The following is a 15,938-nucleotide window of genomic DNA, read 5'->3' as shown; positions in this document are numbered from 1 at the left end:
GTATATCGCAACCCAATATCTAAGTCTGATTCTGGAAAACGCCGGACAGCTACAGAAAAAATGCTCTGCAGTGTCGTCATCCTCAAGACAGGATAGGCCTGTGCCCCATGGCAGCCATATGCTGACCACAGGCGTGATTACACCCACCAGTACTCTCAGGTCCTTTCTGCTGAGTTTTTAGAGAAAGGTCGCTATTTCCGCGTTTGGTTCTTTCACAAAGCACTTAGCTACTCTGCACGAGTTCAACCCAAAGCAACGTCCTCTATGGGTAGAGCTCATGAAGTCGTCAATCCATAGTTGAAACGTTGCGGAATTGACACCAAGTAAGGGTTCAGGGCCTTGTGGCATACTTGTAGAGCTTTCATTAGCTAATTCACCAGCTAACTCGTTCCCTGTAGTACCACAATGTCCAGGCACCCAAATAAGACTAGCTTTATTGAGTTTTGCAACACTGTTCAGTTTTGTCTTACATTCACCGACTAACTTCAAAGAGCAGCGTGGGTTAGCAAGGGCTTTCAGTGTAGCTTGACTGTCACTACAAATTCCGATACTGCTACCCCGCCACTTTTTCTCAATTAGCCAGTATGCCACATTCAAGATGACAAAGACTTCCGTAAGAAATACCGTGACCATCTGTCCTGTGGCATAGGAGTACTTAGTGTCTTCGTCTAAGTCATCTAACATCCTCAAAAAATAAAAAACATCCATGAACCATTCTTTATAATTTTTAGTGGAATAACGCTGGTGTGAAATTCTTTGGTCAGCTTGAAATTTAAAACGTTCTCGTAACGATGAAAAACCTGTCGTACATCATGGTAAAAAGATTTTAAAGCAGAGCTCTTTCACACACCGTTACTCGGATCTGAGCGAATTCGACAGGATCAGCTGTTGGGCTGACGTCGCTTGAGGTGTGTTTACAAAAAAACTGAGATTGTGTTGGTGATATACGAAAAAATTCAACACTTCGTTGCTGATTGGAGAGAACCCGAGCGCAGTACAATGGAATTAATGTTGTCTGAGCGCTGTACTTGCTAGTTGTCCCGAAAAAAAAATATATATATGTGTGAATACATCTGAAATGAGCGTACACATTTCGGCTGCCGAATCCCCAAGTGACGTGTCAGCCAAAGTTCCACGCACAATTTTTTTTTTCACCATAGCTAAATAGCAAACCTGATAATCTACCATTCTTGATGTATGGTAATCGCGGGCAGTGGCTCTTCGGAGATCACTGTTGGTGATGAGGATGAGTAGAAATGAACGAGAATGGCGAAAATGATGTCAAAAAGTAGAGCGAGAAAGCTATATAAGAGTAAACCCGGAATGATGAAATGGAAGCATAAGCTATAACTCAACCAGAGCCTGAGTTAGAACCAGAACTGGAGCTAAAGCTCGTATCCATCAAGACTACTAAGCTTATTCCAGCAATATCTACACAACTCACTCGGCCAAAAAGGGCAACACGATTTCACACAACACCAAAAGTAATGAAGAATTGTGATCGTGCAGCCTAAACTCGTTTCTAAGCAAATTGTTTCGAATTGGACAGAACGACATTATTTACATTCGTTCACATCTAAACATTTTTTAACCCCTTGCCGTGCTTTAACGAGTCTGACTCGTGATGAAAATTTGTCCCAAACATGGATATGACGGAGCGAGTATAGATCGTCCGGCAAAACGTAAATATGACGAGCCGAGGTCGTGTACAGATAGTCGGATCAAACATAAACATCACGAGCCTGGGTCGTGATTGAATGTTAGTTTCTATCAGTACGCCACCAGAGTTAGTCACGAGTGTCATAATTGCTGTGACCTTTCTCGGGCGTAACACTTGGGCCCGAGTTTCGTCGAGCTAAATGGCACGGCAAGGGGTTAAACTTCATCAAGAACAAAAATACAACATCTTTCAAATGTGTTTAGGCCCCACTTATGTTCCAATTAATGGTGTGCGACGTGGTATTGTTTGACACATAGAGAGTTCCACAGTTGTATGACATTTCCAAACGGTACATTTTTCACTTTTCCTTTGCGTTTTATATTGATTAAATCAATCAGAATATTCTTTAAGTTTTCATTTTTTCACTTCTCTAGTGCTTGCCACCAAAATCATCTTTATTATTCTGTGATGGGTGAATACATAAAAAAATATGAATAGCAATCGAAGTTTTACTTACGTGCATATTTTTGTTGAGCCAATTTACCACGTGGTGGAGGTGGATACTGAAAGCTGCAAATCCATTCATCCTGCACTTTTAGAATACGCCCAGTAACTCTCGCATAGTATTCATAATTTTCGCGCCCAAACAAATCATGTGTAGCAAATTTATCGATTATCTGCTTCATAATTTTTGTGGCCACCTGTAAAACAAATCAAACCTTATTCATCAAAGAATAAACTAAAACATATTATAATAATTTTGTGTATTGAGAATAAATGTTAAATTTATATTAATATCTAAAATTTTAGTATAAAAAACCAAGTTATCAGGTCAGTCCATAAGTTCATACATATTTTACCCATAATTTCACTTTTGTACGAGTTTTGCATACAAAAAATTATTCGCGGAATATAACGGAACTTTTTATATTTTCTTTGATATATTGTGCATTCAACAAGTGATTTTAATCGCGGATAGAAGCACGTGTTGTTAAAATATAAAATGGAATCTTCGAACGCGTATAAGGGGCATATTTTGTATTTTTTTTATAAAAGTGGTAAAAATGCAACAACTGTTGCTGCAGAAATAAACACTGTTCACGGAGAGGATACCGTGAGTGTAAGGACTGCGCAAAAGTTGTTTTCAAAATTCCGAAGAGGTAACTGCGACGTGGAGGATGCCCCGCGCGCTGGTCGTACTGAAGTCTTTAAATCCGACCGCCTTGCTCGCACTCGTGGAAGCTGAGCCAAATTTGACAGTCGATATGATAGCTCAGAGGTTAGATTCATCGCATGGAACAGTTCACAGGCACCTGGTTCAGTTGGGAAAGGTTTCAAAGCTAGGAAAATGGGTTCCGAATAGACTTTCCGTCGCCAACCTTCAGTAGAGAGTGAATGTGTGTTCTCAGCTGCTGCAACGGCTTGAAAATGAAAGTTGTTTTAACCGTATCGTTACTGGTGATAAAAAAAGGGTCCTTTACAAAAATCCTGTTCGCAAACGCCAATGGTTAGATAAAGATGAAACACCAGAACCGACCCCTAGAGATAGCCTTCGCCCCAAGAAGATTCTTCTGCCTATTTGGTGGGATATGGCCGGTATTGTTTATTATGAACTTCTGGAACCAAACCAGACGATAACTGCTGATTATTATTCCCATCAGCTATCAAACTTGAATGAGGCACTTAAAAAAAATCGACCGTCTTTAGTGAATAGACGCGAAGTTTGTTTCACCACGACAACGCAAGACCTCATACCGCAAGGCAAACACCATGGTGCAGAATGATATTAGTAAACTCCTTTAAGGAGATCAAATCTTTTGGGTATGCAAGTAACATTTGTCTGATCTGGGTTCCAGGACATAGGAACATAGAGGAAATGAAATTGCTGATGAGCTTTCCAAGAAGGGGACTGAATTGGCCTCAGAGACCTCCTACCCGGTCATCGGCATCCCCCTGACAGTTGTTAAAGGGAAACTGCTCAAATTATTTCTCAGGAAAGCGCAGAAAAGATGGAGCTCCATTTCTTCGTGTTCTATTTCGAAAACTATTTGGCCCCAGTACAATATACGAAGGTCTCAAAAAGTCCTTTGGAATCCTCGCCAATTAATTTCCAAACTCGTAGCTATGTTTACCGGTCCCTGGACGATCGGCACACACGCGGAAAAGCTAGGATTACCATTTAACCCCCATTGCAGAAGCTGTGGGACCTTTCAGAGAAGGAGACTGTTGAGCATATTCTCTGTAAATGTCCGGGTTTGGCGGCTAGACAATTAAGGCCACTGCTCCTTTCTTCGACAGCCTAGGGCAGTGCGCCAACCTAAATCCCATCAATCTTCTCCATTATAACGGGTGATCAATTAAGAGTTTTTTTTTCATTTGCGTTTTTTTTACAGATCGCGCGCGAGTTGTGGCAAACTGTCATCGTGGATTTGTTGAACAGCGTTTGGCATTTCATCATGGAAAGACTCACACCGCAACAACGTCTACAAATTGTTCAACTGTATTATGAAAATCAGCGTTCTGTGACAAATGTTTTCCGCTGTTTTCGAGCAAAATTTTGTTCAGCGATGAGGTGCATTTCTGGCTCAATGGTTACGTCAATAAGCAAAATTGCCGTATTTGGGATGAAGAGCAACCAGAACAGGTTCAAGAGCTACCTTTACACCCAGAGAAAACAACGGTCTGGTGTGGTTTATGGGCTGGTGGAATCATCGGTCCATATTTTTTCAAAAATGATGATGGCCGCAACGTAACTGTGAATGGTGCTCGCTACCGTACCATGATATCGGACTTTTTGCTACCTGAAATTGAATCTAATGATCTCTGCGACATTTGGTTTCAACAAGACGGAGCCACTTGCCATACAGCTCGTGAAACAATGACTTTATTGAGAAGTCATTTCGGAGAGCAGCTGATTTCACGTTTAGGACCTGTGAGTTGGCCACCAAGATCTTGTGATATCACACCTTTGGACTTTTTTCTTCGGGGAGTCGTGAAGTCCAAGGTCTATGCTGATGAACCAGCTACGATTGTAGCTCTGGAAGCCAACATTACGCGTGTTATTCACGACATACCAGTCGAAATGCTCGAACGAGTGATTGAAAATTGGACCTTCAGAATGGACCACCTTAAGCGTAGTTGCGGCTAACATTTGAATGAAGTCATATTCAAAAAGTAAATGTCAAAGAATGTCCTTTCAAATGATAAATAAAGTTTTGAACATAATTTACATTTTTGTTTTTTTTTAACTATTGAAAAAAGCACGTCATGATTGATCACCCGTTATCAACAGCTCTGGCTGGCTGTAGATATCTGCCTGTTGGAGGTCTCATAATAGTATCAAAACGGCGCTTTAGTGCTACTTGAGGAGTGCCAGACACTTCAACCATTTCACCTACCTACCTAGCCCCCTATGCCAGAAAAATGGATGTGTAAATATGAAAAAATTGGAAAATCAATTATCTGGATTTTGGTATAACACCAAAAGATTAATAAAGTCAGCCCATTAACTCGAAATTTGAAAATTTGTACAGTCATCCCTCTGGCATAAGGACAATGAAATGTTGGCTGCGAAAAATGTCAATAAAATTATTTCTGTCATTTTATTGACATTTTTCGCAATTAAGGGGGTCTTCTGGTCTCCAGTGAAAAAAAAATCGATTTTTTTTTTTTGCATAATTTTGTTGTATGTGTATGCGAGAATACGCCACAGAAAGGATTTTTTGAAAATCGCATTTTTTCACATTTTTCTGGGCACCGAAGTGTACCCTCCTCCGGCCGTTTTATCATAAACTTTATCTTTAAACGCGTTTCCCCGAAAATCGTGTTTTTTAAGCATTTTGGTCACACTTTTCATAGTAGTTATACTCCGATTTCAATGGTTTTGGTCTTAAAAGGTTCGGAAAACTTACCGCTAAGTTTCCCCGTGTACGATTTTTGAAATTTTTTTTCATTCCATTTTTATAACCTTTTAAAATTCAAAAAATTAGCAAAAAAAAATTTTTTTTGCAAATTGTTGCATAACTTTTGAAAAAAATTTAAAAAAAAAATCTGTCACGGGAAAACTTAACCAGGGCAACTCTGAAGACAACGCATATCTAATTTTTGCTTTCTGATTACCCAGGTGGAAAAACCGTGACCAAAATGGAGACCTCTTTCGTTTGGAGGTGGACGTCTTCAGCGCCATTTCAAGGTCGCGGGTGTTAATTTTTTTCAAAGTCAAAACCATTTTTTAAAAGCCAAGACCTTTAAAATAAAAAAAATAAAAATTTTAAATATTCACAGGATTTGTCACAATCAATCCCCAAAAAAACCCTTCATTTCAGGGCCTCGAGACCAGAAGACCCCCTTAATCGGCATGTTAGTAGTTGCAGCATCGTTTAGGAGCTAAAGATCGACCAAAAAACAGTTTTAAACCTTTTGCGCAAAAATTTTACACATTTACATTAAAAGAGTGGATTTATTTTTCCAAAAACAAATATTTTATACGTTCACAACTATATTCAACAGCTGTGGCTAAATTCTTAATACTGTTTAATATTTTTAATATGGCAAACACCCCGGTTCTTCAAATTCTACTCAATCCAAACCAAATTTACAGCATCATGCCTTACATAATGTGCTCGGCTGTGAAGCGAGTACCAGTATTTGTACATCCCCGACCGAGTACCTCTGAATGTATGGACATGAGTTCACGTTCAACTTCGATTAGCATAAATCGATCTAAATGCCCAAATGCTCAAATGCTTAAAATATGAATTTATTTTGGTACTCTTACTCAGACCGATACTTCTTCCTCCAACTTCTCGTGTATTGTGCATATGCATGAATGAATATATGTATGTATTTATATATGGATGTTGCATGTTTTAACGTACCTTGAATTTAAGAACATCCTCCATACGAGCGGTTTTCCCATCACTAACGCACGATTGAAAGAAACTGGGTGCCACGGAAACGCCCAGTGCCTCACTGGTCATGCCAGTGCTAGCTTGAGTTGCATTGCTGGCAATAACACGGAATGTACCAAATAGTAAAACTAGTAAACGTTGAGTGTATTTCGGCAGTGATGTAAATAATCTAAATATAGAAGAATAATAAAAACGATAATTAAATTACAATTGTCGTCATTAGTATACAGTAACAATTACTCATAGCCAATGTAAATAATGATAAATCCTAAGTCTTCCTCTTAATATGCATTATTATTACTTCTGAAGGTGAACTAGAAGGGCAATATACTGTGAGCGTCAAATAAAAGTGTGCACCACTTATTGATAAGGCTGATAGGCTGGCGAAATCCTCCACTGAACCCTCCCCGAGGGTGCCAGCTGGTAATAAGTACCACAGTTTTCCTATTTTCAGGAGGTACTTAGCTAAGTTAAGGGTACTATGGGTAGGGTTCGATACTCCTCAATAGTACAGCACTACTCAAAGTACCTTTAACGTGGTCGGGGGTGAAGGGCTGGATTAAGGTGTGATGCGACCCGTGCCGAGAATCTGTCAGGCTTGGGGCCCTTCTAATAAATAACAAAGTCTCGAACGGAGCTTACAGATAACTGGCGCCCTCCGTAATAACTAGCCTTACCCGTGTAGTTCGGAGCTATGCACGGGCGGACATCCTTTCTCCGACACTCGTGGGTCCAAAATGCAAAGAGACTATCATAAAATAAATAAAAAAAAGGAGATCGGTCCTCCTTCTAATAGACCGACAGGAACAAACAGTTCCGCAACAAGAGCAACGGTCGCACCGAGTTCAAAGAAAACGCCATCCATCGGCTTAATAAGCCGATCGAAACATATAGCGACAGCCTCAGCGAAAGCGAGGACAGCTGACACACACTCAGAACTGGACACAGGTCCAAGTACAAGTAGGGGGGCACTAGCCCGGCAGTCTACTGCGATTCAGCCCCCAAAAACGGTCCCGACCGGAAGCAATGCTACTGCTTGCTCCGGTACCGAAGGATGGCCGCTTGTGAGGGTGGTAGACCCAGCGAAAGCGGGCTACCAGGATCGCAGAAACGAAGCTAGGCTCCTAAGGAGGGTGCACGAAACTCACCCAAAGGAAGGTGAAATGTCACAGGAGTTGAAAGAGGCGATTGAAAGAGCGAAAGCGAAAGGCACAAATCAATTGGCGTGGCGCCCAGAAGATCATTTGCGGAGGTTGCAAAAGACCGCCTTATCATAGGAGTCCTGGACGAGAACCACCCGGAAGGTATGCTCCCCAAGGCCCAGTGGAAATGGATCGAGGCCGAGCTAACGAAAGTGGCACTGAAGGTTATTCTGGAGAACCCCGGCCCCCCGCCTGCGTGCGAAGACTTAGGCTGGCACCAAGGCCAGATAAAAATAATAGCGTGCTGTATAAAGAGGCCATCTCCAAAGTCGGCGAAGTGTACCCAAATGCCAAGCTAGTGGTCGTGGACAGGAAGGATATTCCGTCCAGGCCGCGAGCAAGGGTTTGGTTACCTTCAACCGTCGGAGACCCGGAAGAGATTATGAAGCTCATTCGGGTCTGCAATCCGGACATCCCAACGCAAGAGTGGAGATATGTCAAAACTATTACCAACAAAAATAACGCGGAAGAATCGTAAGAGCAGAAGCGCGCCACCATGCAGGCTCTCCTGCTCCTCACAGAGAACTCAATCGAACCATTAGCGAAATGCGATGGGCAACTGAGATACGGTTTTGTAAAGGTGAAGCTTCACATTTATAAAACTGACACGGATGCAATTGAGTTCCTCGCCACTAAGGAAGGGGAAAAGCCCATGGGCGAACTAGAACCCATGAGCGAAACCGAGCCAATGAGCGAAGACGACCGGCCCACCGAAGAAGAATACGCCTCTTCAGGCTCAGAAATGGGCTTAGGGAGGCTGTACTTCGAACGGGAGGGTAAGTATTACACACAACAGCGTAAGTATTCCGAAAGAGAACTTTTGTGCGAAAGCAAAGAAGACCCAGACATAACGCTAACAGCTGATGCATCTTCTACAGATAAACCTTCATCACTGTAAAGAAGCCTGCCTTGCCCTCCTGGAGCGTCTGGCAGAAGATCAGTCGGACGTAGTCCTCATCCAGGAACCCTGGGTACGGAATGGCGAAATCTGCGGTCTGAGGACATCAGGATATAAAGTATACAAGATCAATTGTGAAGGTACTAAAAGAGCATGCATAATGGCAAAAGCACATCTTAATATATTTATGATTCAAAATTTCAGTAACGCAGATACTACGACGGTTAGCTGGGAAGTGAGCGGAAGCAACATCTGGCTAACCTCGTTCTATTTTACCGGAGACGACACAGGTCCACTGCCGTCGCCGCTAATAAGAAGCCTTGTGAAAGACTGCAAAGCACACAACCGCAAACTAGCCCTAGGAGGTGATGCCAATGCCCACCATACCGTATGGGGGAGCTCGGATACAAACGAACGAGGTGAGTCTCTCTTTAATTATATTATATGTAGTAAGCTTTTAGTGTGTAACAAAGGCAACGAACCTACATTTATTACGCGCAATAGACAAGAAGTTCTTGATATTACGCTAGCATGTCAAACCCTCTACGGAAAAATGACGCAGTGGAGGGTTCTGAATGAACACTCTTACTCCGATCATCGCTATATAGAAATAAAATTTGGGGGAAACAACTCACGGGCCCCGCCCGCCAGCAAGAACTTGAAAAAGACCAACTGGCATATATATAAACGGGAACTTAAGGAAAGACTTCCAAATGCCCAAAATATTACTATTGAAGACAGAGAATCATTGAACGAACACGTACAAATCCCTACGGAGGTCTGTAGAACTGCGCTAAACAAGGCTTGCTCCTTAATTAAGTATAAGGGGAAGAAAAAGCCGCCCTGGTGGTCAGAAGACCTGTCTACATTAAGAAACGACAGCAGAAGACAGTTTAATAGAGCGAAAGCGACACGAGAAAGTAAAGACTGGGACTGCTACTACAGTAAGCTACAAATTTACAAACACGAAGTTAGGAAAGCGAAAAGGTCTGGTTGGAGAACTTTCTGTGGAGAAATCGAAGGAACCACAGAGGCCTCCAGACTGCGTAAAATCCTTTCAAAAAACACTATACCACCGGATACCTCCAAAAACCGGACAGGAGTTGGACTACTTCGAGTGACGAAACTCTGAAGTTGCTAGTGGACACACACTTTTCCAGCAACGAATCATCTAACGTATTAATCAACAATGGTACAGAAAGACCAAACTCTGACATTGAAGAAATAATCATTGAAACTAGGATAACCTGGGCAGTGAACACGTTCAAACCATTTAATCACAACATTCACTCAACTACATCATGGAGTGGCTGACGGCCATATTTAAGGCTGCTCTGAAACTGAAAAGTGTCCCATCAGTATGGAAAGAGGTAAAAGTGGTCTTTATCCCTAAAGCGGGAAAAAGTTCACACACAACACCTAAGGATTTCAGGCCAATTAGCCTATCCTCCTTTCTGCTAAAAACATTAGAAAGAATTTTAGAAGAGCATATCATCAGCCCTAATAAGCTCAGCATCTCACAACATGCGTACTGTAAAGCGAAATCAACTGAAACAGCACTTAACTCACTTGTTACAGAAATCGAGAAGTCAATGTATTATAAAGAATTCACACTGGTAGCCTTTCTAGATATCGAGGGCGCATTCAACAACATCCTACCGGATACCATAATAAAGGCACTGACGGATTTCGGGATCTCTGGCGCTCTGGTTGAGTTCATCAAAAACATGCTCTTGAGCAGATTTGTGATCGCAACCCTAGGGGCCTCAGAGATCAAGAAAAAAGTTAGCAGAGGAACACCTCAAGGCGGTGTGCTGTCTCCTCTCCTATGGGTGCTGGCACTAAACTCATTGCTAAAGAGCCTAGAGGAGAGAGGACAGCACGTCGTAGCATATGCGGACGATGTTGCAATGGTAGTAAGAGGGAAATTCCCCAATACACTTAGAGAAGTCATGCAAGATTTACTAAACATGGTTGAAAACTGGTCAAAAGCAAATGGGCTAAGAGTCAACCCCAATAAAACTGAACTCATCCTATTTACCAGGAAACATAAAATTCCAAATATAGCTCCTCCGACCCTAGGTGGAACGGCACTGTCATTTAGTGATGAGGCCCGCTACTTAGGTCTAATACTAGATCGAAAACTAACTTGGAAGGCAAATGTCGAAGATAGAGTAAAAAGGGCGACAATAGCACTATACTCTTGTAAACAGCTGATAGGACTAAGTTGGGGTCTCTCCCCATCTATCGTATACTGGCTTTACACGGCAATTGTCAGACCAATCCTAACATACGGCATATTAGTATGGTGGCCAGCTTTAGATAAATTGTACATCAAAAGAACCATGGCACACGTACAAAGAATGGCCAGTCTTTGCATCTGCGGGGCCCTCAGAACCACACCCACAGATGCACTAAATATTATGCTTAACATTTTAGAGCAGTACGGTAAGCAAACAGCTGCCAAAGCAACTCTCAGACTAAGAGAAATCAGCCTACTCAGAACGTACCAAAGAGGACACTCCTCAATTTTAGAACAATTCCCCTGCATTCCCAGCACAACGGATTTCTGTAGGACCAAGGACATCAATTTCAATAAATCCTTTGTCACAGTATTTCCTTCCAAAGAGGAATGGGATAACGGGCTCATTGTTAAGATAAATGACTTAAACATCTACACAGATGGCTCAAAACTGGACAACCAAGTAGGTGGAGGGGTCTACTCCGACAAACTCGGAGTATGCCAATCATTTCGCTTACCTGATCATTGCAGTGTATTTCAGACGGAAGTCACTGCCATAAAAGAGGGACTTAAGAAATAAAAACGAGAGTATTATCCGCAAATGAAGTCTTCATTTACTCGGACAGTCAAGCAGCAATAAAAGCGCTGGAATCAAAAACGCACTCGTCAAAAACAGTTCTAGAATGTTTTAAACTACTAGATGACGTATCTAAGTGCTACAAGGTGCACCTTATCTGGGTACCAGGCCACAGGAACATCGCAGGAAACTGTAAGGCGGATGAACTTGCAAGAACCGGTACAACGCTCGATCTCGAACCGGATAAGGCGCTGATACCCATGCCCATAGCCACTTGTAATTTACTTATAGATAGGGAAACCATCAAAAAGGTAAATACAATCTGGCAAAACCTCACAACATGCGAACTAAGCAGACAGACATGGCCGAACTGGAACAGCGGTCGATCGAAGATCTTGCTAAGATTCAACAGAGAATCTATAAGAAAAATGATAGGTATTTTAACTGGTCATTGTTTAATAGGCAGCCACGCTAGAAGGTTAGGACTCCCTTACTTCGATTTCTGTAGAAGCTGTCTTAATACAGAAGAAGAGGAAACAGTCAGACACCTTTTATGTGAGTGTGAAAGCCTAGCTATGAGAAGGCTGAGCACTCTCGATACAGCATTTCTAACCGATGTAGCGGACATAGCCCATCTAAAACTAACGAAGCTCTGCTCGTTTATTAAAGCAACCGGATGGTTTGAAAAGGAACACGTAGAGTAAGGATAAGCTCCAGTGGTATCACAATGGACCTGCCGAAGGTCTAAGTGTGTCTTACGACAACCACCCTACCTACCTACCTACCTACCTATTAATAAGATTTGATTATTTATTTATTTTATTTTAGTTATTTTTTAAAATGTGTAAATATTCGATAAATTTTCATGGAAATTTCAAACTTACATATTACTCCGAATTTTTATAATTTTTTTTATCTATTTATTTTATATGAGCTATTTTTTATTTTATTTATTTTGTCATCCCCAAACCCCTTACACCCCCTAATCCAGGGTGTTATGCGACACCGTGCCCATTGGATGGTTTGCAGCCAGGGGGTTCACCAGACCGGCTATATTTCAACGGCGCCTTCCTAACACCGGGCCGCCTTAGGAAGTAACTGTGGCCTTGCCACGGCATGGGGCGCTGCCGTGGTGGACCGTTTTGAATTCCCCATTATATAAATAGACCACTGCGCTCGCCTCGTCGAGCAGGTGGTCGTACAAAAAAGATGAATACCAACAAAAATTTAAGTAACAAAACTTCCACTGCAGCGGGAGCAGGCTACAGTGGTCGTAATTCTAATGCCAAAAATACACATAACGCTCTTCAGCGCGGAGGTGCCGTTGTCGACGAAGACTCGGACCACGAAAGCGTCGGGAGCACTAACACAGCTGAGGAAGAGGCTCTTCTGCGTTCTCCGGCTGGATCCAATGGTGCTGCTTCGGATAGCAAGAACAGACCAAGGATCAAGCCTGATAGAGAGAAGCTGAAGGCCAAAGCCCGATACAAGGCCGCGGTCAAAGTTTGTGACCGATTTGGCAGCAAGTCCAACCTGACGAAGCAAGAGGAGGAACGGTTGGCTTGGGCCAGAGAGGAAATCAAAAATGGCTGGGCCTTCTACGCAGCAAAGCCAATGTTCGCAGCCTCCAATCCGAAATATGCGAACAAAATCGAAGAAGAGCTAGCCATCAAGAGGCAGCGTTCTGCGGATAGTGAGGCCTCAGGGCCATCAAAAAAGCAGAAGCACAGGCACGAGACGGCTAAACCGAAAAACGGAGACGAAAGACCTACGACGTCGAAAGCAGCGGCAGCGGCCAGTGAAATTGTCAAGAGACACCTCATAGTGGCACTCACTGACCGTAGCGACCAGCTGGGGCGAATGTCGCAGGAACGGTGAAGGTAGTGGAAATGAAGCTACTGGAAACCTTGTTTACTAAAATGGACGCAGAGCCGAACGCACCCATGCCAGCATTTGACGAAGCAGGGTGGTTCAGCGGCGTCAAAATCATAAAATGCAAGGATGACTTCACGCTCACATGGCTAAAGGAAGCAGTAAAAACGCTTCACGGCCTGTGGGAGGGGGCATCACTGGAAATTGTTGATCGCAGCTGCATTCCCTCAATACCGAAGGCAAAGGTTTTCATTCCGCGAGTGGTAAAACCGGAATATACGCTGTGACTACTACAATGACAAAATACGGACGTGCCGACAGACGATTGGAAAGTGTTGAGCGTGGCAAAACCAGCAACTACTGATGGTGGCCAGGACTACATTATCCAAATCAACAAGCCGGCAGAGGACCTGCTTTACGCACGATTCGGGAGGATGGCTTGGGAGTTGGTAGCGTGCACCTTCGCCTCAAAAAGCGCAACCCGGCAGATGACAACCATAACACGCTCACTGCGGGAGAGGTGGAAGAGGATATCGGTATAGAAGAGATCCTGGAAGCCTCCCTCAATATACAGGAAGTGGAGAAGGGTGACTTGGAGGTAATATCCAACCCCGAGAAGGTACTGAGGCCAGATGCTGAAAGTCCTTCAGATAAACCTCCACAAAAGTAAGAACGCCTCAGCCGAGCTCCTGCTCAACATAGAGGGAGTCGGCTACGATGTGGCTCTAGTCCAAGAACCATGGATAGCATCGGGCAACATAGTCTCCGGTCTAAAGTCACACAACTACAACACATATGTACATCCCGATTGTAAAAAATAAGGTAAGAACAGCGATAATGGTCAAAAAAAGTATATGTTCTTATATTGATCATAATCTCTCTTCAGACGATCTTCAGGAATAGGAAGTGTTGAGTAGGCCCTCATTCTCTGATCACAGATACATAAGCTTTCAGGTTATATTCCGCTCAAAAAACAAGCTTACAACCTTTAGAAATCTTAAGAATACGAACTGGGACTTGTATAGGGATATACTATCAAAAACACCAATGATACCCCGGAAATACACGTCACACGTCGCGCTTGAGAAAGGGGTTGAATTGTTTGCAACTACTCTTGTCAAAGCCTTTAAAAGATCCTGCCCTCCAACACGTAATAGACGCAAGGTGAAGCCTCCTTGGTGGAACAGGGAATTAGGAGCACAAAGGCGTAGAGTACATGAATTCTATAGGTTAGCCAAAGTTGCTGACAATGAGTTCTGTTGGAAAGAGTATAAGGATCTACAAAAAGTATACAAGAAAGAGATACGTAAAGCCAAGAGAGAATATTGGAAAGACTTCTGTAGCAGTATGGAAGACACTAACGATGTGGCTGGACTTAGGAAACTGTTATGCAAGAATCCGTCTATGCCAAGAACAATACGAAAAATTAACGGGGAGTGGGCTGACAGCTGTGAGGACTCTCTAAAAGACCTAGTCAGTACACATTTTCCAGGGTGTGCGGACACTGCAGATCTCGAACCTAGAGGAGATATTGTGCACGGAATCCCGACGAACGTAATCACAACCAACAAAATAGAATAGGCTATACAAAGTTTCGACCCATATAAATCGCATAAATCGCCAGGACTGGATGGAATCTTCCCAGCCATGCTCCAAAAGGTAAGCCATCTTGTGGTACCATGGTTAAGAACGATGTTCAGGGGATGCCTGAGGTTCGGCTACGTTCCTGTATTGTGGAGAGAAGCGAGAGTTGTGTTTATTCCAAAAGCAGGAAAAAGCAACCCTCTATACTCAAAGGAATACAGGCCCATTAGTCTGACCTCATTTCTACTGAAAACGTTAGAGAGGATTCTAGATACATACATTAGAGACACAATTGCGCCGGACGAATTATCCAAAGCGCAGCATCCTTACACTAAAGGCAGATCCACTGAAACTGCACTTCACTCACTTGTACTAAACATAGAAAAGGCGTTAGAATATAAGGAGTATGCTCTAGGAGTATTTCTAGATATATCAGGGGCCTTTAACAACGTGACAAAAGATGCTATTTTAAATAGCATAGAGTCACTTAATGTGCAACCCACGGTTTATCTATGGATAAGGCAGCTATTAGCTAGCAGAAAGATAAGAGCGGAGTGGAACGATACGAGCGTCACCAAATATGCATGCAGAGGTACTCCGCAAGGTGGGGTACTATCGCCGCTATTATGGCTACTTGTAGCAAATGAAATTCTTAAGAAACTTGACGGAGGGGCACCAAAACTAGTGGCATATGCCGATGACATAGCTATAGTAGTTACGGGAAAGTACGTGGACACCATCAGTAATGTGATGAACAACACTCTCAAAACGATACACCAATGGGCATCTCGCGCAGGGCTAGAGATAAACGCGGGGAAAACGGACATGGTACTTTTTACCAGGAAGTACAAAGTTCCGGCGTGGAACCTCCCGAAGCTAGGCAACAACGAATTACTTCTCAAAGATTATGCGAGGTACCTCGGAGTAATACTGGACAGCAAATTGCTGTGGAAGCACAACGTTGAGGAGAGGGTGAAAAAGGTCAGTAATACA

The 15,938-nt window shown here is 42.9% G+C and overlaps 1 protein-coding gene across 4 annotated transcripts in view; it reads right to left on the bottom strand.

Annotated features, from left to right (window-relative positions):
• Positions 1-15,938, bottom strand: part of LOC129242504 (uncharacterized) — a 75,002-nt gene that overhangs the window by 17,769 nt on the left and 41,295 nt on the right. For all 4 annotated transcript variants that reach the window (XM_054879176.1, XM_054879178.1, XM_054879177.1 and 1 more), the window contains exons 2-3: positions 6,538-6,739; positions 2,178-2,361 (exon numbers count right to left, since the gene is read on the bottom strand). In XM_054879176.1, coding sequence (XP_054735151.1) covers positions 2,178-2,361; positions 6,538-6,739 — 386 coding nt within the window. The remainder of the gene's footprint in view (positions 1-2,177; positions 2,362-6,537; positions 6,740-15,938) is intronic.

This window comes from Anastrepha obliqua, chromosome 3 (assembly GCF_027943255.1).
Source record: "Anastrepha obliqua isolate idAnaObli1 chromosome 3, idAnaObli1_1.0, whole genome shotgun sequence".
Classification (NCBI taxonomy): domain Eukaryota; kingdom Metazoa; phylum Arthropoda; class Insecta; order Diptera; family Tephritidae; genus Anastrepha; species Anastrepha obliqua.
Note: the sequence above shows the minus strand (reverse complement) of the source record. Positions and strands in the feature narration are given on the sequence as shown.